Source organism: Xiphophorus hellerii, chromosome 6 (genome assembly GCF_003331165.1).
Source record: "Xiphophorus hellerii strain 12219 chromosome 6, Xiphophorus_hellerii-4.1, whole genome shotgun sequence".
Lineage (NCBI taxonomy): Eukaryota > Metazoa > Chordata > Actinopteri > Cyprinodontiformes > Poeciliidae > Xiphophorus > Xiphophorus hellerii.
In genome coordinates this window covers 9677057-9704890 of record NC_045677.1, presented here as the reverse complement: position 1 = coordinate 9704890, position 27834 = coordinate 9677057, and the positions used below count along the sequence as shown (strand labels likewise).

At 36.8% G+C, this 27834-nt stretch overlaps 1 protein-coding gene across 1 annotated transcript in view; it reads right to left on the bottom strand.

The window, feature by feature from the left end:
* The window catches only part of pappa2 (pappalysin 2), a 66633-nt gene that overhangs the window by 8682 nt on the left and 30117 nt on the right, over positions 1 to 27834 (bottom strand). Inside the window, exons 13-25 of the mRNA XM_032565732.1 lie at positions 27675 to 27760; positions 22857 to 23053; positions 20606 to 20716; positions 17638 to 17773; positions 17299 to 17473; positions 16804 to 16869; positions 16632 to 16728; positions 15315 to 15492; positions 13753 to 13966; positions 11060 to 11228; positions 10840 to 10972; positions 10001 to 10122; positions 7016 to 7087 (exon numbers count right to left, since the gene is read on the bottom strand). Coding sequence (XP_032421623.1) covers positions 7016 to 7087; positions 10001 to 10122; positions 10840 to 10972; positions 11060 to 11228; positions 13753 to 13966; positions 15315 to 15492; positions 16632 to 16728; positions 16804 to 16869; positions 17299 to 17473; positions 17638 to 17773; positions 20606 to 20716; positions 22857 to 23053; positions 27675 to 27760 — 1756 coding nt within the window. The remainder of the gene's footprint in view (positions 1 to 7015; positions 7088 to 10000; positions 10123 to 10839; positions 10973 to 11059; positions 11229 to 13752; positions 13967 to 15314; positions 15493 to 16631; positions 16729 to 16803; positions 16870 to 17298; positions 17474 to 17637; positions 17774 to 20605; positions 20717 to 22856; positions 23054 to 27674; positions 27761 to 27834) is intronic.

Here is a 27834-nt window from a genome sequence, read left to right as displayed (position 1 = left end):
TTTAGTGAGCAGATGGGGACATTTTAAAGAGGCAACTGGTGAAGATGGAAAGAAGCTGCTGCTGAAAAGATTTCTGCAGATTTCCTGATTTGATGTAAATCCCCTACCTTTCCTAAATAAATAGCTACTGCATAAATAAATCTACTTAATCGCCCTGTTTCTGACTAAATGCTAGCATTAGCAGCTAAGCACTATCCAAGTTACTACCTCAAATAATCTCTCACTAAATAGATTAGATTCTAGAAACTAGATTTTTTTTTTTCGACATAAAGTTATTTGTTTGAAAGGAAGTTTTACTCTTTTTTTTCTGGGTAAAATTTGTTCCACCTTCCTTAAACAGGATGGCAGTAATGCATCTAGTTGTTTTTTAAACTCCAGCAAACAAGAAGAATATGCGCCTTCTGAATCTCAAAGTCAAAGACAGAAGAACTTCAAAAAGTTGTCCAGAGTTGCTATGAGAGGCAGGGCATTTTATTGATGAAGCTTTGAGGCGAACTCCACAAAGTCATACCTCTTTAATACTTACATGCAAATAAATGCATGCAATCGCTCACTGCGGTCACAGAAGAGGATTGGTCAAAGAATTTGGTGCAACATCTGGAAAGTGTTTCAAGTAGAGTGGTGGAGAACAGCAGAAGTACTTCTTGTAAATTTGTAATCACTCTGGGCTCAAGGTGGTTTCAGAGAGCAGAAATAATTCCAATGACTTTGATAAACTGTTCTAATTCATCTACTACAAACTCCAACTTTTAAATCCATGGCTTGGTCTAAAACGCATCATCAGTTCAGGACAAAGCGCATTCAAGTCCTGCAATGTCAGAGAAGCCACGTTTGAACACAATATGAAACAGACACCAAACCAAAGCAATCGATTTCACAGGATCAACTTAAGTCCACTGACTCTGATGACTAGGTTTGATCATTTAAATGATTTCATAACTGCGCTCACACAGGAGCTATGAAATAAATAAAAACACGACAAAATAATTAAATATATTTTAAAATAAAAGTTTTCTTTAAAAGGACATTTTATTGTTTAAGTTCATTATTTAAAAAGATGGATTTAATTATTTCATTTAATTATTTTATTGCATTTTTCTTAATGTAATGTATTGATGTATTTGATCATTTAATGTACCGTAGTAAAGAATTTAGTAGTGAATCAATGATGTTTCTAATCGTTTTATTATACATGCAATTAATTTATTAGCTAATTAATTAAGGTGTGTGTGTTTTATGATATTTTTACTTATATAATTTTGCCACCTCCAGCCCTCCATATCACACAGGCAAGCACAGAACTGTGAAGAGTGATGCCGCTACAGGGAACTGCACGCAGCAGGCCAGCTGGTTTCTGAGCGATCTTTTCACAATAACTCCCCTCCAACCAGAGACAAAAGCAGCAGCCAACCTCACATCTAGTTTTCATAAGTAGTCCTCTTCTCAGTGCCGTTTCTTTCAAGAAGAACATGCTCTATCATCATCACCTGTCAAAAGATTGCAAAACATTAATCGGAATTCTATTGAACACTCCACCGGTGATATATTCTATACGTTTCTTCCTACCAAGTATTGCTATCATTCTTTATGCAGCAGACATTGTGTCAAGTTGCATCCAGCAATGGAATCAAGCCATCACATGTCATTGTCATAATAATAATAATAATGTATTGTTTTCTCTTTTGCTATTCCCTACATGATTAAGAGCCTATTTTTTATTATTATTTTGTCAAACTGTGTGCAGAGGTGTGTGCACTTATGACGGAGAGATTTTTCCATCTTGAAAAAGTATTCACATCTCTTAAACACATTTCAAGGACAATGATTCCAGGTTTGTATATATTTGTAGAAATTAGAGATGCAGGTTACCGGTTAATAAGTTAATCTAAAGTTGACAGATTTTATCGATCGCCTAACAATTAATTGATAATAAAAAAAACACCCTGAGTTTTCTCAGCGAGCCATTCTACAACACAAAGGGCTTTAAAAAAAAAAGCACATCATAATATTTTAACAGTTTTTGTGTAAATTTTATTAAATATTAAACAAACTGCCTTACACATTATTAAACTTTGATATTTATAACAAAACAGGATCCCATTGGGTTGCTGGATAGAAAGAAAGCTAAAAAGATTAAAATATATGAAACACTTAATGAACAGAGACATGTAGAAATATAATTTAGAGACAAAGTATCATTTAAGTTAAAGATCAAGCTTTGCTCGCCTTTGCAATGCATGAGTAATTTTGAATGGGGGAGTTGAGACTTGAACCATGCAGCTCAGCTTGATAAGCGCAATTAAGGCGAAACTTGAGGAGCTTGTTGAGTGTTAGCACAACTACAGAACTAAACATCAAATTAAATGCTAGGCTTCATGGAAACCACTTAAGAAAAATGCTGAGTGGGATTTATGTTTTCAATGAAACACTTAGGTTATTCAGTGTGTGCATGGTTGATTGTCTCTATGACGATGATCACTCTTAAACCTATTTTCTTTGTTGGTTGTAATCCCACACCTGCATTGTTTTTTTTATTACAAACTTTATTATAAAATGCACACTAACTCTTTTCTGTGCACAGGAACATTCCAGATTAACCTTAGTTAACACAATAAATCAGGGCTTATAAACCTAATTCACTCACTTGTGATCTGTGGCTTTAATTAGAAATCTTTATGATCTATAGACATGCTTTGACTGGAGGAATCTTTTCTGGGAGCCAGAATAACTTTCTTGAATCCCTCTTTGCCTCCCTTCTTTTCCGCTGCATCTACCAAGGTATAATCAGATTATTCAGGTAGGAATTTACCCAGAAAAAGGCTCTGGCAGGGAGGAAGAGCTTTTTTTCCTTTTTATTCAGGCTGTGATATCGGGTTGGAATTTTATAGTGTTTTCCCTCTATAAGCATTTCAGAATGGCTTGATTTTCCTCCGTGTCCTGTTTCAGTCATCACTTTAAACTTCCATACACTTTTTGTTCATTTAACTTTAGTAGATTTTAAGCAGCCAACTTTTTTTTTGGGACATCTGTGGTGTGGAACAAATCCTTAAAAGGAATTAATTTAGGGTTTTAAATTCTTTAAGTTGGAGCTTGGAAATAAAATCCACCATTATCTCCATGGATCATTAATGGATATTAGGTTGGAAAAAAGCAACGTAATTTCCGATTACTGTTGCGCTCTGGAAAGAAACACGGAAGTTTGTGTCAGTCAAATTCTTTTGGAGTTACTCTAGAGATGTTAAAAAGTGTAATCACTCTGACAGAGTAACAGTTTATATATTTTGCAATGGGGAAAAAAAAATCATTATGACACGTGGTGGTCAGGACTAGTGGAGTTCAATAAAAATCAATGCTAGTTGCACATTTTACAAAGCTTGGACTGATTTTATTTTGCTTTCAAACCATAACTCAAATAATCGGACCGAAATAATCACAGAATAATGTTGTTTTAGTCTGATTGCACAGTTTTGATCCTGGTCTCTGCTGTTGCTGTGATTAGTCACCATCCTATCCAGATGACAGAAGCTGAATGCAAGACCAATTTAGAAAGTTGTATTGTAAATAATTGGACTTCTAGGTTGGACTTTGTTTTATTACTGAAGCAGCAACACTCCTACAGTAGGACAGCCCCTTTCAGCATCAGCAGATGTGATTTATATAAACAATCCAGCGTTGTTGCCCACAGTTGAAATGCACACTACAGACTAACATAGACGATTTTGGGATATTAGGCTCCGGGCGGGAAAAGAAAACAGTCTAGATCACACTGCCAAAATGTGCCACATATTGGAACAAAAATCTGGTTAAACAGATGACGCAAATATGTGGTTACAATTTAAAAAGGTATGTAACTGCCCTCTACTACTCCTTTGGCAGTTGCTACCTTTGTATTAAAACATGCTGTGCCATCCGTAAACAGCCTATTCAAGAAACACAACTTAAAAAAACAACAGCAGCATTTTGGTGTTATTCTTATGGTGGTTACTGCAGTTAAATCTCTTTTTGCAGGGAGGAACAGGACAAAACACACATTGGCAGTTTTTTGGTGAGGTATTTACATAATCATAGTAGTCCAAAAAAAAAAAATGTGGCCAGAAGTAGCCAGCAAAGTACTGGGCTTCTTCTATTGCAATAAATGCTCTGAACACAGCACTACTATTTATTAAATGTATTATTCTGACTGATTTTGAGATAAGCCATTTTTTAAAAACCTTTTATAGCAACTTATTTGAATCTGAGTAAATTAGTAGAATTAAAACAAACACTTAAATACAGAGCCGAGGTTTGCCAGGTGAATCGGACAATCTCAGAAGCGAGTAATTCTGCTTCACTCTGCGCTTCAATATTTCCTTAGCTGTAATTGAATTCAGATGTCAGTGTCACTTTAAGGGGCTCCACGATGTGATGAAGGTGTCAGCACAGCGACTATCAACCGAGCGGCAACCAACCATCTATCCACCTCCTCTGCCAAAATGCCTCTTGTCAAATGATGCCGAAGCTGATGCATTTAATTGGCTCACCGTTACTCTCTTGTGTTGCACTGTTTTGCTCCAATTGTCGAGACACATTTTCAAAGACACTTCTTGGATCAAAACAAATGTTGTTGGTTTTTTTTGTTGTTTTTCTCTCTGATACGCCCGTTTCTAAGAGGTCGAGCTTTTTCAAATTCTGGCTGCCGCACAAAGACCGATAAGAAGTCTGAGCTGACTCACACTATCAACGTGGATCCAGACACACAGCAAGAGAAGGAGAGGGAGCAATGGCATCTGGATGAGATCTGGCACAGATCGCATGCAACACATGTGGTCCGGTATAATTTACGGAGCTGTAAAGGAGGAGTGGGTTTTAAGCAATTGTTTTGCCTAGCAACATTCATGGGAAGGTTGAAGGGAAAATGTAGAGCTGGCAGGTATGACGAATATTTTAATGCCGTGAGACATCAACAGTTTATGTGTTCCATTCGTAGCTTCAGCCTTCTCTGAACCCAGACGATGAATGTCAAATCAAAACTACCTGGATTTATGATTTCAGATGATTTACACTTACTGCTAAAATGTCACTGTTAAAAGGCGTGATAAGCAAATGTTACAGATTTAGTGAAAAACAAGCCAGAGGCTTCACGTGAAACTTATGGGCAACAGAACATTCAAAATTAAAATATTTTTGTTCTTTAACACGTTCTGATTTTAGGCTTTGATTCAGATTTCAGGGTCAAATGTCCTTATTTAATTTCAGCGCTTAACTCAGAATACTACTTATACACCTGCTGTTTCTACAGAAGGATCTGCTAACAGTGATATACGTCAGTATGTTGCATAAGAGTGATTTCTATCCTGCTCATGAAAATATTGAGAGGAAAAAAATAATGTGTCATTAAATTCATTTCACTTCTAACCCAAAAAAAACTTTTATATTAAATAAAGTACCTATAAAAAATGTTTTCCAACTCAAGAAGCTGAGTAGTTTGATTTATTGATGAGTTTATTTTAACAATATAGTACAAATAAAATAACAGCATAAAATTACTGATCTATATTTAAAATGACCTGTAATACATAGATTGGTGCTTCATTCCAGGAAGTGAGCAGCCTGGTGAGCTCCTTGTTCAGCAGTAGAGTGGATGGAGGTGCTTTCCTCGCTTAGTAACTTGGGCAAATGTTCACTGATGTCACTTGATATACTGAATTCAAATTTATTCTTACAAAAATATTCCTGTAACACTATTTTTCCCCAGCAAATAGTTAATTTATTCTCAAACCCAGTTTCAACTTTACTGTGCAAGTTTTAGGAGAAAATCCCAAAATAGTGAGGACTGATAGATGGAAGGACGGCTGGGCAGATTAACAGATTAATAGACAGTTGGACTAATGAATAAAGGGATTGATTGATGGAGGGGAGGTAAACTGGATGGATGGACAGGCTGGGTGAACTGAAATAAAGACGGATAGGTGGACGGGTAGAAGGACGAATGAACATGTGAAAAAGGGTGGATGGACGAACGGACAGATTGGCGAACAAAAGAAAGAGTTGGATTACTCGAAGTACTCAAGTTTTGTCACCCATTTCCCAGACTTTTGAAAAATTATTTTCCTAGAAATATCCAAACATTTCTTAGAAACCAGAGTCACACAACAGGAGGTTATCCTTTTCCCTATAGAGGAGCTCCAGCATGCACAACACTGACACTACCTAAACCAAAACATAGAGATTTAAAAACATTGCGTCATGATGAATGATTAATTTAAATCTAACCTAATCCAGTAATCGATTCATTTTCTTTTATCAGATAACTCATTAGGCTTGGCAGGCAAAGGCAACATTTGGAAAGGCTAGACTCTCTGGAAGAAAGGCTCTTTGGATATATTTTAAAAGGATTTTTGCGAAGTGCAGTGCGAGGGTATCGGTTTCAGCATGAGATTTCTCTTTGTGAAATATGAACCAAGTTGCACACTGGCTCCAGTATTTTAAGTAGTGATGACAACAAGAATGGAGCGTGTTTTGCCTCATGTTTGGTATTACTGGAAGAGCCTGGCTGAGCCACAACATCTAATGAGGTTATTCCTAAAAGTGGCTTATTTGTACAAAGGAGAAAAAACTCTACATAACAGTATGAAGAGAGCAGGAAAAGGTAAACAAAGAAACTGACAATCTAACTTATTAAATAATAAATTCCACATTACTGTGGATAGATGCAAGAAAAATGAAAAGTAGTCTCTTTTTTTATTGCATTTTCGTTTTCCACTTTTCGGGTCTCTATAAATATCCCATCTCTGACAAGGAGAAGATAAAAATGCTAATTCAGGCACACTTCACTCCAGTGAATCATTGTGTTTGGCAAAACAATATCAGTCTATTCTAAAACAGATACTGTTGTGAGCTTAAAACCTCGGTGAGACTGAAATTTGGATGGAACATTGTTTTCTGTCAGTGTTGGCCTTTGTGGGCAAATGAATAGTTTAAAAGAAAAAGAAAAAGGATTTTGTTTGTCCAAAACCTCCTCTGTTGTTGCTCTTACCTCACATGACTGGATACAGTGGATGTTTTCAGGGTCAGGATACCACTTCATCATCCCGGTGCAGATTATGCTCTAAAAAAAAAATCCACATGCGTATAAATGTATTTGTTAAAAGGGTTCGCTATGGAGAACAAAACAACATTTAATCACCAGCACATGTCCACATAATTTTCTGTCATGTTGATGCTCACAGTCACAACCAGAGGCATTAATGAGGAATGACATACAGCTAAAAACAAGGATTTACTACAGTACAAGCAGTACTATAATATCTGTATTGGAATAGCTATTGGTAGATATGGTGCCTCGCAAACTCCTTTACACTTTTGACATTTTGTCATGTTCCTACCACAAAATGCAACATATTTCATAATATGTTGCATTTTGATTGACTGACACAAAGTACTGTATAAATAAGATATAGAACAAACCTTTTTTAGAAATCTGAAAAGTGCAGAGTGCATACGTTTACCACCCCTTATTCAATTTTGAAGTTTTGCTGCAAAATTATAAATTGGGTTAAATTCCTGACTTTGACTGGACTGTTCTAACACACGAATGTGGTTTGATCTAAACAATCCCTCTGGCAAAAGGCTTAGGGTTATTCTGTTGGAATGTGAACCTCCACTCCCAGTATCCATTTTTCATATATTCAGTATTTTACATAAAGCATTGCTGGTTTATCGAAACAACTTGTGATCATTTTAATAACATAGAAACATTTTTAGAATTATTTATTCAAACCTATGAAGTTATGTATTCAGATAAATGTCTTAATGGCAGCACAAAGTGTTTGAATAGTTTTGCAAGGTGCTGTAAGCAAACACAGCCTTGGTTATATGACTTTAACACAGAGGAATTAACAAAGCTTGGGTACAATCTTGATTAAGATCAATGTTTTTATTATTATTATTGTTATTATTCAACTGAATAAAGACCCCACATTTTTGCTGTGAACTTTTGTAAGGCAGAGATCTTACCTCACATGACTGGATACAGTCATGTGAGTTATTTATTTGACCCCAGTAAATTACAAGGTGGTTAGTAGACAATTGATTGACTAGTAAATATGGATAAGGAAACTGGATCCTCCCCGGAGACTTTCCTGTGCAGCCTGACATCGCAATAAAGACCAGGTTCTGAAGTTTTCAAGATAACACAATGCCTTGAAATCGCTAAGCAGCGCCAAAGATATGGCGTAAGTAATCAGACCTCAAGTGCAAGTGCAAGTATTTAACCTTGGCACAGAAGGACAAACAGGTTGGCTGGCTGACTGACCACCCAAAAGTGAGGCAAAAGCGAAGCAGTGTATGCAACAACATCAACGCAGAAGTGATTTCTCAGATATGATATTGGGTAACATGATCCTCCTTTCGAGCAAAACAAGCGCAGCAACTCAGACCCGGGACCTGACATTCCATTCTCTCGCACATTTGTATACACTGTATGTTTTGGAGATGTGTGCAGTTCCTAAAAGACTTGACGTCAACTGAAACGTTTACCCACGCTATCTCCCTATGATTTCCAGTAATACAAAAACACTTGAACTAAATCAAACAAGCATTTACACACACGAGATGGATTTTATGATGTGATTAGCCGGCACACCGGGGAATTAAAGTATTTTCAAGAAAACTCTTTAGGATTAAATCTAATATCTGATATGAAACATATTTGCATGTATCCATTTGTTCCCGTCCAATTTTTGAGCCCTGGGAGTAGTGGGGGTTGTGGAAGGAGGGTAGACCTCAAGCAGCATCTAGAGCTCTGTATGGTCAGGTACAAGGACAGATAAGGAAGTCAGGGCTAAATAATTAATTCTGGGAGAAAACTAGTTAGACATCTGCTAGTGGCTTTATAGATTTCTCTTGCAACATTAAAATAATCATCTTAAACGTAAGTGCACAGTGGTTGTTGATATCAAATGCATTTTCTGTGTTGGACAAAAAGTTTATAATTTTATGTTGTGTTTGTTGTCTCTCACCTCCATTATCTATGTTGTGAACAAACTTGGTAATTGTCAGTAAAGTTAAGTTAGGGTTGAGCACAGTTTCCTCGCTGCTGCTGTTGTTCAGAGCACCAGATGTTTGCATGAATTATTCATTCTGATGAGTGTTTTGAAAGTCAGACCTGTTTGTCAGTGGATCAACTTTCATGGCATCCAGGATAAGTTGCTTGGCAGCAAGCAGGCAAAAACAACCACAGTTTAGTAATAATTATTACAAGTTTCCAAATGGTAGCAAAACCACAATCCCATAATTGCTGTTTAAACCAGTAAAAAGCTACTAGCTCTGCTGTTTTACCATCTCCAGCTTCATTAGGAAATAAAGAAAAATATACTTGGACACAAATTAGGTCAGATTTGTTTACTGATTTTTACAGCATTTTGTTCCCTCTCCTTCTCTGCTTTAAAACAAAATCATTAACCTCAAGATAAATAGAATGAAGTAAACATTGGGACAAATCTATTTCCAAATGCACTGGATGTAAATTCTGCATAGCCTAAGTCAGAAATATCACAATATGGAGATGGACCAATTCTAGCTTGAGCTACTGAGGCCATGGGAGATTAACCGAGTAAGAACAACACAGTTTGCGTTTTTAGGCTTAAAATAAAAATGTAAAAGTTTAACATATCAAAAAAAGAAAATCAAGAGCAACAATTCCTAGCTCGTATTGATTGTTACAGTAATATTGTTAGCATTTGTTTTGTGTTGGTCACACTTCCAACATATTGGATTACCATTACCAGCCATTTGTTCAGCTCAGCACTTCGCTCTTCACAATGGAGGATTGTTTACAGTGCAGGCGATTTCCAGTTAGCTTCATAGCATCAAAATTGCACTTTATGTACGCCACGCCTCCACCAAGCAGGAATTACTCAATAGCAAAGCGCACAGACCCTCTGTACGAAGAAAAGCGTAGAACAAGAAGCCAGTTTTTACCAGGCTAACAAAATTAGATTCAGTAGTAAAACTGACTCACCTGTACTGTGGTAGGCTGCATCCAGTGCTTCAAGGTGCCAGGTGTAGTACCATTGGACAGAACCACCGGGTCATTCAGAACCATGTCCAGAGCAACAACGCATGTAGGGTAGCACATATTGCCTGGAAAGCATTTTTCAGGTCATGTTCTCCTCAGGTACAAAAACATATGATGCTGCCAAAAAAATTAGTAATTCTCCAAGTATGTTACCTTGACAAATTATCAGAATTCATAGAGTAAAAAATGAATTAAATAAAAATATCAATGAATCTATGCTTCAGAGAAAATTAAGTATCTCACTTAACTCAACAAGACCTACCATCGTCCCCATCGCCCTTCCTTTTGTTTTACTCTGTGGTCACTTGAAAGAGCAAACTTCAACTCAACTATTATTGCTGGCCCACTAAGAGGAGTGACTTCTTGATGCCCATGACACTCTAAATCCAGCCTGATTTTAAATATCAGATTTTGTCAGGTCTGATTTATGATTCTGCACAACATTTCTTGTCTCCCAGTCTATCAAAACAGTTATCTTTCCAAATGTTTCATGGATTTTCTTTTTCTTTCTCCTGATATTTATAATGGAATCTGGACCAAGTTTTTATAGCACGTACTGGATAATTACTTAAAATCTGAAACAGGAATTGTTCAGGAAACTGGAAGTACTTCAAGTGTCAGAACAAAGGTACTTGAGTATTGACAAAATGCTGTTCTAAAACAAAAAATATAGTCCGGAAACAGTGATTTGTAAGAAACCATTTGTTTGAAGGGAATTAATTTGTTTAGGTGCATTTATGTAATACTTAACACATGCAGCTTTAAGATCTGGTTTGACTCACCAATATTCATCCCCTGGTCACAGCTGTACTCAACGTAGTTGAGATTGTGGGGAGCAGAGCATGAACCCTGGAGCATGGAGCACATAGTAAACTCTGCCGTCCACTTACCATCCTTAGTGCAGCGAATTTCACTCTAGAACAATCAAAGACACAAAAATACACAATTAATGCTCTACAAAGAGCAACACTTGCTTTTCATCTGACTAGATAAGTAGTTTACATTTTCTGTGGCATCCGGGCACTGCAGGGTGCAGCGGGTGTTGTAGCGCAGGCCATTGGTGCAGGTGTACATGCCCTGGAAGACATCCGGAAGAGCTGGGCAGGATATTGGCTCACAGGCATTTTCCTCCCACTGTCCGTCCTCCAAGCACTCCAATTTGAAGTACTTTCTACAGAGAGCAAGAGTAAATGTTCTTGAAATTAAATATTTACATGCACTTTATAAAAAGTCACATATATATTTTTGTTGCTGTCTGACTCGAAGTCAAACCAAAATTGTCCTGTTTTAGGTCAGTTCAGGTTAATTTGGGTTCCAAAGGGTAATTAATGTTATAGCAAGTATAGAAGAAAAAAAGAGTAGACAAAAAACTTAGAAACATACACTGAAAATCTAAAAATTAGTCTATACCAGATTGGGAGAGTGCCAGCCCTGTATATCATCATCAACCAACAAACTTAACTACCACTTAGGTAGTTAGGATTACCTAAGCTATTTTAGGAGTTAAATGCCAGACCAATGAATCAGTCATTAGCTATTTTTTTTCCTTTTTCCAATTCAGAAGTTTACAAACATATCCTTTGTATTTGCCAGAATTCACTTTTAAACTTTATCATTAGAGTCAAATAAACCCAGGATATTCTTGCACAAGCTTAAGACACCAGTCTGCTGAAGTTTTGGGCTATTCCATGTAACTGAACTTCTGTAACTGTGTCAGGTTTGTAGGTCGACTTGCTCACATAAACCTCTTCAGCTTTGACCACACAATTTCTAGCTATAATCCAGCACAACTAATTACCTTCAAATTATCAGTGCTGGATTATATTCACTCTTCCAAATTAGTGAATATTAATAAGGTCCACCCACCCATCCTTGTCGTCAAAGGACTGGTTCCTAACTTCAGCGGTAATTGGGTAGCAGGTGATTAACACTTTATCAAGTACAGAGTAGGGATGTAACTAACAATTAATTTGGTAATCAATTATTCTGTCGATTATTTTGATGATCAATCAAATAAAAAGTTGGCACATACTGTGATTTACATTTTAGCCTTTTTTTATACAATATGAAAAATACATAAAAATGCAAATAGATAATTTGATTCTTTTTTTAAGTTAAGAAAATCGACGATGTTATTGCCTAAAATGCAATAGCAGCATTCCTGTACTGTCATTCAGGTCTTTCTGCTCGATTTATCAATACAGTGTAGATAATTTTTTTGGATTAACTGATGAATAATTGGATAGCAAAAGGTGCTTAATAGAAGATTTTCTTTACATAATTTGAACTAGGTGACCCAAGAGAAGTTCTGGGTAGAACATATTAACAAACAAAGAGGGCTTTTTTACCTTAAATGCAAAATGTATATAATTTAAGTACAGTTTTGGCTTAATTGCTGCTTTGACTGTGTTTGCCTGAGACAGACAAAGTGGGGGCTCGAACTGGCAACCCACCAGTTAAAGGATGAACCTCATGAACCATTGTCACCCAGGTCTGCCCTGAACAGGTTGCCAGTTCATCACAGGGCAACACATGACTGCCAAATATGCACAAACACTCTCTTACATAAGGGCAATTTATAGAGACCAGTTAAAGAAACAGTCATGGTTTTGGACTTAGAGAGGAAGCCAAAGAACTCAGAGAAAACCCACACATGAATGGGGTGAAAGAACCCCGGCCAGGATTTGAACACAGGCTGCAAGGCAACAGTGATACCCACTAAGCCCCATGCTGTATTGGTCTGTCACATGAAATTCCAATAAATTACACAAGAACTCAAGGCTGAAAGGGTTAAATATTTTTGCAAGGCTCTAAATTTTCAGTATAAATTGAAGTTGTGTGTGAAATTCTGAGAAAAAGTTGACTGAATGAACACCACGCTGCATCGCATGTTCAAAATAGAATATGAAACGCACCATTAAATGCAACAATAAAAGCCTGCTGAGATTCCTTGAGGTTTATTTTAACAAAGTCAAGACTGTTGGATTAAAGTTTTGGTGATTTAACAACAAAAACATGGCTGTTCCCATTTAGCAGCAAAATAGATCTCCTGTCTGCACTGTGTCAAAGCAAAAATATGTGTTATAATATCCGTTAATAATGGTTTACCTTTTAAAGTAAAAATGTAAAATGCCATTTAGGGCTGTTTAATGGCTGCTCATGTTCAGTGTTACATGTTGGATTAATAAAGCATCATGGGTTGTAAAATTGTTTACGCAAGGTGTAACTCATAAAAGCACCAACCAATTAAATGATACATAAAGAAATGGCTTTTGACATTGCTAAATAGAACTGTGATGAAAAAAAATCTATAAAATGTATAGTTTTATGGCAATTTCATGCAAGCACATCTGGTTGGATGTTTGTTATTAGGCAAGTACAGAATACTAAATTGTACCGTACTTTCAAAAAGGTACCATACCTTGAACTGTTTGTTTTAAGTTTGCTCCTAGAAGCAGTAAATCAAAAACAATAACTGTAATATGCAGTGTGCAATGAATATTGCAAAAATAATGCTAGTGTCATTAAGCCTTAACTTTATTTAATTTTACCAAAATTCTGAAACAAAATATACAGCTTTTGAAACTGATAAATATATCTCAGACAAATTATGAAGTGTATAGAAAAAAAAACCCATGTAAGTGAGAATGCATTCTCCCCAAACCCTGAACCAACTTCCATCTCAAGCTACCTACTTTGGTTTCTTCTTTTTGAGACTCCCAACCACGTAGAAGCCCGGGCTGCATCGGTATCGGCAGAAGGACCCAACATCGTGTCCTGAAGCCAGACAGTCCTCTGTGAGAAGTCTGGCACTGGGAATGTTAGGCGCTTCCGGACACTCAATCTTGCAGTAGGCCTCTGGGAAAGACCACAGCCCATCTTCTAAACACACCAACCTATCACTGTCACCTGGGGGTGGGAGAAGAAAAGATGGAGAGAAGGAGGAACAGGAAGAGGATAATTTCAACAAAACGGGATGTCCAAAGGAGGAAGATCTCAGAAGAAGAAGACGCGATCGTATTATTATTTCTACATTTCCCTCTAAACCTTTGTCACAGGTTGGTAAAGGTTTTTGTGGTTTTTATATGTGTAGTCATATTATATTCATTTTCTCACTTATTTTATGACCGTACCTGTTTGTAAAGTAGACAAAAATAATTTCCTGCCTGATGCTTTCTGTCACAGACTGAACTTCACTGATTTTAGTTTAGAGCATTACATGCAGAACTACCTTAATACTTGAAAAATAAATGTAAATACAGTACAAGTACAAGGAATTTTCTTAACCGTTACAGTGGTTGCATGTTTTCTGGGATGTTTTTCGACTATCAGAGCAGCTATTTTAACTAAGATTAAAGAAAATAAAAGACCTTCATTACATCATTTGAAAAAAAAGCATAATGTTGTTGCTTAGAAAAACTGAAAAACATCATAACCATCCAAGGTGTCCTGAAAATATTGGCACTTTGTAGCACATTAATCCCCATACGTACCCTGAGCTATACATTAACAACTCAATAAAGTTCAGAAAATAAAATCAGTCATTGACTTCTGACCCAACAAAGTGTGCTAACTTCGTGTAGAATTATAATTGCTCAGGTCTGTTTCCTCGCCCTTATTAATCATGAGTGTTTTAACACATCTAAAGTTGAAAATTTTTTATGGGCTCTATAAAATGTACTCGATCTTTAACATGGCAACATATACTTCACAAACTACGTAAAAGTCATGCGGTTGTTTTGTTGATAAGAAGCTGATCTGAAAAACATCCCTGCTAAATGATGCATGATGACCTTTAAATGTGTTTACTTGAACCAAAAGCCAAAATTTTAAGTATTTCTACATATTTATGGATTGCAATATAAAGTTCTTCTGTTGACGTAAGAAATGGCTCTGAAGAGCAACATGTTCTAGTGACTTTCCAGCCATAAATTAAAAGTGTTTGTAAATGACACCTTTTTCCCTTCAGCAGACAGGTTTGGCTTTGCATATTTATTATGCCCAAGCTTTTTGGAAGCTGCAGTACAAAGTAGACAAACAAACAGTTGTCTTCAACCTAAAAATATGACATACTTGCATGATGATGAACTGCAACATCAACTCTTTCGTGTGCATATTTCTGTCAGGGGTTACCCTGAATTTTAGTAATACAAGATATAATTTTAACAACAATATATCACAATAAATGTCTTGTAATATCATAAAAATAACTATTTCAGATCTATTTATGAATTCATGCAATAAACTCTGCTGTCACCTTGTAATATGGCTGGGGGTCCACAGGTGAAGGAACATTGTTTGGCAAAGGTTGTTCCCCAAGGACAGCTGAATATAGCATGATAAACATGAGACTGATCAGGAAGGCCACAGTCCACTGGCTCACAGCTGACAACACGATCCCAGGAACCCTGAAAACACTCCAGCTCTGTGGTTCTCTGGAAGTGGAGAAAGAAAACGATGAAGAAAGAAGAAAATTGCTCTTCAGAAACAAAAAAAAAACAACTAATGAGTAACCAAGTACAGAAAAAGCAACACAGTCTCAGGCAGAAATTTATTCACTCATCATTCAAATGAATGTTTATCTTGGGCTTTTAAAAACCCATTTCCTTTTTCAAGGTTGGAATAATTATATAATAAATAGCTTCAATGAATTTTAAAAAAGATGAATTAGGCACACTAGGGATTATACATTCAGGCTCAATTACATAAATAATCCCCCATCAATATGTTGATAAATGTTTCTTATGAAGTTGCAGAAAAATTTCAAATACATTTGAAGAGATCAAAATATTGACCACTCGTCTTTACATAAAGTGTGTTGGTTTCCTGGCACAGACTACTTTTAAGTCTGTATAGTTGAGGTATAGTAGTAGTCTGCTTTATCTATTCCAGGTCTGATATGTGTTTGGTATCATTGCGGTTTGGACCACAAATCTGTATTAAAGTTTAATTCATCTGACTCAAGCTGTCAACTCAAAAAAAAGGAAACTGGGTAAGACGTTCCAGAAGATTCTAGGATCCTCAAAGGCTGAGGACCAGAAGATGTTTGAACACCAATGTGACCATCCACAGTGAAGTGAGTTTAACATCAACATTGACTGATGATGAAAGAAACCCCTATTCCAAAATACACACCGTCTATCATGAGTGATTTCTGTTGACAAGTTTTCTGCTCAGAGCAGACAAAGATTGAGTTTGAGACTAAGTAACAAGAAATATGTTTGGAGGAATCAATGTGAAGTAGCAAGAAATAATATTTTTCTTCTTATAAATTGTTTCCTTGAGAATTCCAGCTTTAATGTCAAGTAAAAAAAAAATGGTGTAAAGAATGATACAGAACAGATTTCCAGTGACAAAATTGCTTTGTAACAAATGACCCACCATAAATTGTTGAAAAGAAATAAAATATTGCAAACAAATCATTAAAAACCTTCGTCATCTACTTCAGGCTTAGGTCAGTTCAGCATTTAGATGCAAAATAAAGTCAATCCCGTGTCTAGCCAATACTCGCTGGTATCAAAATGGATGACTGAATATTTAAGTTGGAAGTCTGAGGACATTTAAAGGATTTTACCTGATGTGGTGGAGTGCCCCTGCCACTGAGGACAGTGATGCTGTAACCACGGTGACACTTCACCGAGCAACTGGAGGCTTCCCCTCCACCTGTACACCTACAGAGACAAACGCCGGTATGTAGGTAGTCCTTGTGTTTGTTGTTTTAGCTCGCTAAAGGTTCAGTGTTTTACCTGATGGAGGCATGCTTCATCTGTGGAGGACTGCAGCTGTCAATCTGACAAGGCTGCCGCAGACAACTGTTGCAGAGGTGAAGGGAAGACATAGAGAGAAGTGGAGAAATGAGAATCAGAAAAAACACAAAACATTCTAGCCCTGCTTCTGTCTCTTTAAATTAGATCAGTCAGAAACTCCATGGTTCTGGACAACAGATCTATAAAAAGGATATACGTATATCTACAGGGTGATATACAGTACATGCATTGTATTACATAAACCTTTCTGCTTTGGATTTTTTTTGTAGCCAGGATTCATATTCACATATCTAATGCTTGGTTTCTTTCACATATAAGAAAGCGAAATTATCTGTATTTATTGGATTTGTACATTTGAAATATTTTAGAACAGTTTTGATTTTTTTTTCCAAATAGGTGTACGAAACAACTCTTTGTGTGTGTGTTTGTGTGTTAAGTAGGTAGTAGTGGGAGAGCCCACCCTCTGATGCGCACCCGGTGAGGGCGAAGGTGCTGAAGTGGCAGGAGGTCCTCAGAGCCACCGCTCTCACTGCCACAGAGGGCGACGAGAAGAGGAGGATAACAGTGGATGTGAGGAAGAATGGCTGAGAGAGATCGTGAGTCACATTCACCACCAGTGGGTTTCGGTAACATGAGGGGACGTGCGTGCCTGGGTAGACAGAGAGGTTTCAGATGAATGTGCCGGTTTATGCTTCGGTTTGATTTTAATCCCAGGAATACAATATAATTAAGGTTTCTCCTTGGAGACTTACACAACAGCTCAACTGTAACATGCAGCATGCAAAAAAAATCAATTAAAATAAAGATCTGCACCTAATGAGTGATTTTTGCCGTTTGCATCAGATAGGAGAATGGTGACTGTCCTCCTCCATGACTCCCCAGACCACGAACCATCCGAGGCCAAGTAAACCATAACAGAAGCAGCCACACCAGGATGGAGGAACCCCACCTGGTCCAATGGTACAACCACAACAGGTTGAGAAAACCATGTAGAGATAAGTCATTAGCAATTGATTGGTTGGTTAAAATATCAGATGTGGGTCTAGTGTTCATTATTTATGCAGAAATTAACGTATTTATTGGCACTGCTGGTAAAGATGAGTAAAGCCTTATTGGAAAGGCGATGAGGGATTCACAATATTAGAAAATCCTGATGGTGATAATATTGGTAAATATGTCAATGACGATATCAGGTGATGTATGCTTGTCTTTTTATTTCCTCTCCTTCTAATCTGTGCTTCCTACTCTATGTGTCCTCTAGGCTTTTCGGCAATGTCATTTATGTCCAGTGTGAGCTCTTGCTGCCGTGAGATTATGTCCAACTGGCTAAATATCGCTTTAGAAAGAAAAATACAACTTCAAAACTCTTAACATATATTAGCCTGAAATGTCCAGATATATTGTGCAGCCCTACTATCAATACCTTTAAATTAAATATAAATATGGGATGTTTCTCATTGATACTTGACTTATGTAAGTTGATAAAACTTGACACTTAGAATAAGTATGTTTTAAGCATCCGTTTATGAATGGTGAATCTGTATATGCATTCGCTTTAAAGCTACAGTATGTAACTTTTACAAAAAAATACATATTTTCTTTACATATATGTTGAAACTGTCACTATGCCGTGACAGTTTGGTGTGAGCAGGTTATCACTGGATCTTTCAACACAATGAGGTTTGCCAAACAAAATCAAGTTTCCTAGCTGTGTAGATTACTTTGAGTTAGAAGATAATATGGCAGAAATACTTTAAAACTGACTTTAATCCTCCTCTTTCTGAAAACACCATGGAGTTTCTTCCTTTTGAAGTCAACAGACTTTGTGTGTCATCCTCAAAGGAATTCAGTAAGCGTATTACTTTCAGAAAATGTTAAGAGCCTCACAGAAAAGCAAAGGTTCTTCCAAACAAACGCAGCTAATTGAGACAGCTTCTTTTTATAGAGCTGGCAGAGAAAGATGAGAGTGAAAGGCTGAGGGATGCTCTTCAGACAGCCAGACCCGAAATTTTAGACGAGGGAGCTCCTTCAGACAGAAGGAACTTAAAGGAAAAGGAGATATTTCATGGAGAGCTGCTGGCAGACACAGGTGCTCTAATAAAGGATTTTCAAGATGGCCTTGAGCCTCCAGGGGAGTGTCTGATAAAGAGGGCCTCCATAAAAAAAGAGCAGTGGTGGAAAGAGGAGGCATTCAACAAAGTAGTGGAAATGATGAGACAATGGATAAGCAGTCTCTTCTCTAGACCCTGCAGACCAGAGAAGAGCAGACAAAGTCATGAGAGTTCACAGTGATCCAAAACTGTGAAATGAAAGAAAAGTGATAACATGATACATGGTTTTCAGTTTGTTTGTTTTATTTTACTGTTACCTTACAAATAAAATCTCAAAGGTTTTTGCATTCATTTGCATTCAGTCTCCCAGCATCAAAGATTTGTGGAACTTTTACTGCAATAACATCTTAATTGCATTTAGATATTGACTGTGACTTTTCATTCTCACAGTTGACTAAGATTTAGGCCTTGTATACTCGTAGTCAGATCTTCATAAAAATAAATATGTCCACCCCATCATTTAGAAAATACTTTCATAAACGATTTCATCCACATGAACCAACTCAAATATGCCACTGTGCGCATTACATCCAGCGACTGCATCTCTGTCCAACTGTTTGCTTTGTCCCCTCATGGCTTGTGGCAAACTACAAACAGGACTTCTTATGACTTCCTTCACAAATTGCAGTCTTTCCTCCTGCCTGTGATGTACTTAGAATCACAGCAAGTCATGTAGCTTCTTGTTTTCCTCATTTCCTCAGTCAGTCTGATTGTTGCTGTTGATTAAGAAGGTGCTGGACTTTCAGAAAGCTTTGAGTTAGCTCTGAGCACTACTATTTAAACCGAACATCTGAGCCACTGCAAACCCCTTTAGCCAATTTCACAAGCTTAAATTTCCATCTTTTCTGTTGCTGCTTCGTCATAAAGCTAACTGATAGCTCACCAGCTACACTAACGCCAGAGGCCCATCTAGAAAATAAGCTTTGGACTCATTAGCACAGTGAAAAACAAGGTTTGTTCAATTTAATTTCAAGGAGTTGGAATACTTCTGCAAGGGACTGGACTGTCTGAATAAAACCTTGAGCATGCTGTTCAATCAGTTTCTGTCTATATAACAAGTACCTTTTATTCATTAATGCCTTTTTAATGAGAAAAAAATCTGTATTATATTGGAAGTATTCATATTCATTAGTAATGTATTTATTATCCCCCAGCATTTAATAAAAGGATTCTAATTATAAAGACGAACTATATTATGATTAATATCCTTTTTGTAACAATTATTCTTTCATCTGTCCATATTGGAAAAACAGAGGAAACTTTTTGTTCTCTAATTAAGAAGAATGAGTTAATTATATAACACTTGGTTTTTTTTACTATTAATACAAAGCCAGTGATTGCTACTAAAGGGATTCAGATGATTAATGTCCTCTGAGCAAAGAAATACAAGGACACAATGTAAATAGAGAATAAGTAGGGAGTTAGTCATGACTTCTAATTATCTACACATCATTAGAACCCGCGATTTACCATTGACCTGAAAAATATGCAATTATTGTTACTAAGGCATGGTATGAATCATGTAATTGTTAGAACTGTAAAAATATGTGCGTGCACAGAAGTTTGAGCCAACAATCCCTTCAGTCTATTGTAACAGTGGAAAGCTGTTAGAGGTAGATTAGCCACCCACAGTTATTCAGTGGATGGGTAATCATGTAACATGCTCATACCTTTATCCAGTAAGAGTGCTCCAGGCCGTTATTTGTGTCAGACTGGGCGGTGCATGGGAACCAGGCATCACCGTGCTTGTCGTTCACCTCCAGGTGCTGAAAACTACAAAGCTTCACACAAAAGACAGAATAAGACACAAGAGAAAATAAGCAAATTATTCACTCGCCTTAAAATGCCCTTATTCTCAATGAGTATGATTGGAAACCTCTGCGACTGGAAGCCCAGATCTTTGTACATATATTCATTACCCGCAGAATGTTTTCACATTTTGCCACTTTACAACCAAAAACATCAATGTTAAGCAAAGTATTCTTGAATTGTGACATTGAGAGAAAATAGACACACATTTTAACAAATATAAATTTGTACTAAAGTATTTCACTCAGAAGTGAAGTATTAAAACGATCTTAAATGAATGTTTAGACTTTGATTGATCTTAACAGAAAAAGTCCCTTTAGTATTGTTTGTTTGTTTGTTGTCCTACTGACACATTCTCTCATTTGAGCTTTGGATATCTACAGTTTCTCCACAGTTCTATAAGTTGTTCAAAGCTTGAGTTATTTATTCTTACCCAGATTTAAGCTTCTCCCCAACTTTATCCACAGCCTGTCCACTATATTCCTTGATCTTCATGATACAGTTTGTTCCCTCATTTCCTCTATCAAATCTATGAAACCACTGTAGAGTCCAACTGTATACAGTGGCTCTACATGATTGTGTGACGTCTAAAGCCAAATGACTCTCCTGGGTTATACTTAGGGTTGATTAAGGTTTTATTTTTAAGAAATTTAGAAAATAATTAATCATTTTCCTTCTACCTCATCATTTTGTGCTAATTTTTAGTCACTTTATCCCATAAAGTCCCAATAAAATACACTGATTAAGTGACTAAATGTGTACAAGTTCAATGGCATAAAGGATTTTGCAAGGCTCTGTAAATAAGCAAATACTTTTTATCAAACACAGCTAAACCAGGTTTCATTCACAATGTTACCTTCTTAATTACTGCGGGCCTACTTTTGTTTCACATTTTTGGCCAGATATTTAGCTGCAGAGCTCATATTACTAGATTTGATCCGCCATCCAAACCGGGCCCAAAATAACGTTTGTTTATATTTCATATTCAGCTGTTAATGGAATGATGTTCTTTATGTCAGTAGTCTCAATTACAGAAATCACAGTTCAGAAGGGTTTGGCATTTTATCATAAGGTAGGATTTGATAGGTCACGCTGACTTTATTCGTGACTCTTGGATTCCTGTTCTTTATTGCATTTCTTTTCTTTTACAAACGCTGTGGTACAAAAACGTTGCCTCTTTGCCAACTCTGAGGTCAATAATCCTTTTGTGATAAAACTACCTTGGAGGTTGTTTTTGTGTGCTACTTCAACAGAACCTCTGTTAAACTTACCTAACCTCAATAATATTTTGGAGGTGCATTGTTTTATGTGTGACATTTTGGCAAAAAACTGCAAGTTAATAAAAAAGAAACTGGCCTTAAAGCTACTGTGTGTAACTCTTATAAAAACTATGTTTTTTCAATATTTACATAACTGTCGATACATTAAACATGGTAGTGGCAATATCATCCTTTTGGGAGGCTTTACATCAGCAGCACTAAGGAAATTATTCAGAGCTGACAGAAATATGAATTTAGCTAAATATAGGGCTAGCCAGAAGGAAAACCTGTTACTATTTCAACAAACGTCTAAATGTGGACAGAGGTTCAACTTCCATCAGGATAATAACAGTACACCCAGAGTTCGAATGGAATAGAGGACAGCAAAACACATTTCCTGTGTTGCAATGGCTCCATCATAAGTTCAACTAGGAATCTGTAGTAAGACTTGAACATTGCTATGCACTGACGCTCTGCATGTAAAGATGGATTTGTGAAAATTGACTCATTGCAGCAGATTGTAAATGCAAATTGCCTTCACAAATTGACAAACACATTTTCCTTTCAAATCACAATAACACAGTTGCTGCATAGCAACAATGAAAAACATGTCAAGCTGTTCTATATAGATTTTATTTTTCCATGAGGACAACTCCTTTACAGTAAAATATCTTTTATTTTACAAATCCACTGTGTTTTCTCTTGAAAACTGATATCTAAACAAAAAGTTTGTTTTGTTTTTTATTAAAAAAAAAGATACTCTCAGGATTATTTATTTCCGATTGCAGCTCCTCCATTGCATAAGGATTTGCACAAATCAGAAATTGAACAATTTCTGCCTTCTATTTTATACCTTGGGAAGGGATGGCTCCCCTGTGGCAGTGACTGCAGGGCAGCGTTTGGGGTCCTGGTGGGAAGCAGAGGCACTGGAAGCCCACTGATCTGTGTAGCCCAAAGGTGTGAAGTAACCACAGTCTTGCACGCTTGATCCCCGCTCAAATTCTTCACACACGCCGTCGCCGTCAAAGACATAACACTGACTAGGTTCACCTTAGGGAACAGAGAAAAGAAAGCGAAGACAATTTATGGAAGAATACACAGCCTGTTCTTTTCATCTGGCAAGGTGTATGCTTCTCTCCCACTGTCGGACTATCATCCAAATCTGTTTGTCAGTGAACCAAATCTGAGCAAATCTATTTGGTATTTTCTTTGGCAACTCCACATGATAGCCACACCAACTAAACTGTGCCTCTGGTATCAACAGACTGCAAATTATGGCAAGACATGAACTTTGACTTCAGTTCTTTATCAGAGATTACAGTAACCAGTGATATTAATAAAAGGAAACTTAATCGGTGACCTAGCCTGTTATTTTAATCTTGAAGGCGCCTCAGTTGACCTTGGGTGTCTGTGGGAAAAGAAATGAAACTACTCATTAATGCTAAAAGAAACGCATTGTACTCTGAAAGGAATCACAACCAAAATGAGTCACAAGAAACTACATTCCTCTGTGTCTAAAACAGAAATCTACCTGATTTCTTTACAGAGTTTTTGAGAATTCCCTAGAGTAAGCTGGACCAAGGACAGAAAAGAGGCACCAATTGAGACAGTAAAATACCAGAACCTTAGGGCAAGAGCAAAAGAGTCTGGAGGGTACCACATCTGGGCAAGGTGTCAGTGGCTAGAATATTGAGCAACATATTTCCTAACCACAGTAGACAAGAATGGTGGAGAATTATGGAGATACAATTTTCCGGTCCTCCAAATTCAGACAGATAAACACGTGATGGAAAACCAGTAAAATACTGTGTGTTGTTAGACACAGAAAATAGGAGACACACCTTTCTAGAAATCTTAAGCAACAGAGATATTAGGGAAAACACACACAAAAACAAAAGTCTCATTGCTACCAATGGTCACTGGAACTGTTGTTTCTGGAACTTCCTAGACAATCGATTCTAGGAAGTCCCAGAAATGGGATCAGAGATCTGTCTTAAGTCTTAAAGAAAATTGTAGCAGCTAAGATACTGCTCAACCCTTGGAAACTTAGGCACCTTCAAGGTGATAGGAAATGAAGAGCTTAAAGGTCGCCCAAATGGACAAATGGTATGAGAGAAGCTGTAAGCAGCTGAAATAAAACATTTTACTTCAGTGTGTCACGAAACATGTTTTTTCTTAATGTCTCACATTAAATTAGATTAAACTTTTCCTGTTACAAGTCAGCTAAGATTAATTAAATAATTTTTATTTAAAGCTTTTCTTCATTTGTGGGCAAGCAAGGTGGCCAACAAGCTTGACTCAGTTACACCAACTACGTCAGAGGGAGTAGGCCAAACTACAGTCAGAAGGGGAATACTCAAAATATCAGGGGATGAATTTGTGCATGACTAAATGTGGTGTAAAGTACTAGATAAAGTTTTACACAAGTACAGGCAATTTACCATTTAACATCTCGCCCAAGTCAAACAGGTTAGCATTTATAGATGAGCATTCATAGTTTAGCAACTGTAGATAGTGCTGCTAAACAGTAAAGAAATGTTTGCAAAGTTCAGAATTTAAAAAAAAAAAAGAAAAAACAAAGGATTCTCTAAACCCTATTGACAGAAATTAAAACCACAAAAGGATTAGTCCAATTTAATGTCAGACAGTGAGACAAAAACACTAATGTGTCTCTTAGTACCTCGGGATATGTAGGGATGCAGTACAGAGAAGATACTTTGACACAAGTCAAAGAAAGCTCTCTAATCTACGAACGGATAATAGCATAGTGAGAGTTAACGCCATCAAACAAATGTGGTAAAGGAAAACCCAAATAAATATTCTTTCTATGACTAAGATGTTAAACATAATAATTGGTTTTAAGAGTTGCAATTTGCAAAAATCTGTTGTTGCCAATTTTTTTCCCTTCCTAGTCATGTCTTTTATTGTATAACAGGAGATGTAATAGTTTCAGTCACGGCATGGCAGGGCTTGTTGTGAGACGGTGGTCGACGGGAGGGGAGGTTTGATGGGTCTGCCTCAGCTTTTTTTTTTTCTCCCCCTGACAAATAAATTCACTGGATGATGGAAATTTCAGTCCTGTAACAAGCTCTCGTAACATAAGCCCTTACAAAATACATGAATAACTACCATCCAGCTGCCAGTGGAAACAATACATGGCTTGAAATAAAAGCAATGTGCTCTTTGATCTCAGCTGATCTGTACATAGTCTTTGCAATATTTTGAAGTATTTATGAGAAAGATCTTCTGGCAAAAGGAGAGCGTCTAGGCAAACATACCTTGCTATGGAGGATAAATGTTAAATCTGTTGAGAAGGGAAATGATACAACGGAGGGGTTGATGACTTGTTTCATTCAGCCTAATGTCTGATCTTATCTGGAATGTAATCTTTCATATCTGCTTCTTTGCCAGAAACAATGACTCCAGACAAATTCAAAATATGACCTAATGTAAAAAATAAACACAAAGTTTTCGGCCTTGGGGTTTCGAAGCATTCTGGCTAAATTCCCTTTTGTGTTTTGTCGCGAGGCTTCTGTTGTGGTCTGTTTGCATGCATGAGGGTGGAGACAAAGCATTTTTGTCTTGTGGTGGATTCACAGATGACAGGACCACACTTTGTGGCATATTTGTTTGTCTTTTGACTTGTTTTGCTGCATGCTTTTGGTACTTTTTACAGCTTTTCAACCACCTGACCTGGGGTTTACAAAGCCCTTAAAATTAGACTGTTATTCTGCGTATATAACAACAAAATAATCGTTAACAAACTTTATAAGATGCAATCTTGAACACGCACCAAGTTGTTTTTTGGACAATAAGACAGTCAAATCCAGAACAAACTACTTATAAGGGGTTCCGGATTTTGATATTGAATTATTCCTTAAAAACCTGTTTAAAGATAGACATACTAAACCTTTACTATTCATGTTTTCAATAACTAAAAACTGCTTAAAGAAATATATATATAGAAAGATTATTGATTAATCCCTGCAATCAGAAACTTCCTAACTATGAGGTCATTACAAAAATATCAATGTCAGTCTAAATCATAGGTTTTTATAAATATTTATGTATTAAAGACATCACCTTCTGTCATACAGCTAAAACATGTAGAAGAATATTGCCTTCGGTGTGAATGACTATTGCTGAATCTGCCAAAAATCTCGAATTTTTCTCTCCAGTCACAAAGATGATGCATTTGGAGTATGTCACAAACCATGTAGGTTACAAAGCTGTGACCAGATTAGTTCAATATTGAACTTTTTGACCTACAAGCAAAATACGGGGGATAAGACAGTAACACGGCAAACTACCCTCAATGCAGTAGGAGGAGGTTAACCTTCCGACATGACAACAGCTCTGAACATTCAGCTAGAGCTGCAATAAAATAGCTCAGATTAGTGTTGTTCACTCCTTTTTTCAGTCCTGTAACAAGCTCTCATAAAATAATGCCTTACAAAATGTATGAATAACTACCGCCCAGTTGCCAGTGGAACAAACACAAACCTTGAAATAAAAGCAATATGCTGTTTGATCTCAGCTGATCTGTGCATAGACTGTAACATTTTGAAGTATTTATGAGATAGAGCGTCTGGCAAAAGGAGAGCATCTGGGCAGACATACCTTGATATGGAAGATAAATTTTAAATCTGTTGAGAAGGAAAATGGTACGACAGAGAGGCTGATGACTTGTTTCACTCAGCCTAATGTCTGATCTTATCAAGAACGGAGTCTTTTGTTTGTCTTAGTTTGCCAGAGAGAATTATTGTTAACAAATTCGTAATACAAGATAGTGTAAAAAAAAAAAAATGGATTCACCCCACAAATCTTGTGACAGAACCTCCTCGAAACTTGGTTTAAACTTTTCATTTTTATATCCTGTAAATGATTCTGCCTCAGAATTTGCAGCTATTTTTCAAAGAATGACCTGAAAGCTCCGTCTGCAGATGTGAAAAGCTGATAGAGACATGCCCTGACTTTAATGTCAGACAAAAGCCTCGGTTTTTATTTCAGTTGCGACCTGGTGAGGGTAAAAAAGTTGCATAATTTACAAAAATGTAAAAAATATTCTTTATAGATAAAACATGAAAGTTGAAAACAAAGTTATTAATTTTAGCTGTTTTATGCAACAAACTGATACAACTCACTAGTTGATCTTTGAAAACATAAGTTTCATTTATCTGAAGTAAAGAGACACCAACATTAATAAAGAAACATGACGTTTGACTGTAGACAGAGCTGTGTGTTTTCAAGCTAACCAGTGTTTTTCTCTGATGTATCTTAGCCAACCTAATGTCAGATTGCTTTTCAAAGAAAACCATGGAAAGTTAACAAACCAAAATCTTGCTTATTTTACCCCTTGCCTCATCTGTTTTCCCTTATGTTGCTGTGATGTTGCATTAATGGTTTGTGGAATCCACTCAAGCCAGAAGCTTTTATGTCTTGTAAATGCAATTTGATTGGCAGGATAGCTTTTACTAAACGATGCTGCGTGCACAAATGAGAGATTTTTGGCAGATTAGTGACTACTCTTTCACACTGAAAGTTTATATGCTGCTTAAGTTTAATATGTACGACCGAGGTTGGCAATTTTAATGTGGGACATCGTAAAAGGGCTACACTTTCTTTGAAAGACGCAATACAACATAATGTGTTTTCTGAATTGTGTACACACCGACACAATTGAAGCCCATCTCTTTGATGCATTTCTTAGTGCAGCCATCACCATCTAACAGATTGCTGTCGTCACACTCCTCTGTCCTGCAGAGGGAGAAGCAACATCATCAGCAACATTTCCAACTGTTTCTCTATTGGAAATACTCAACCGGTCACCA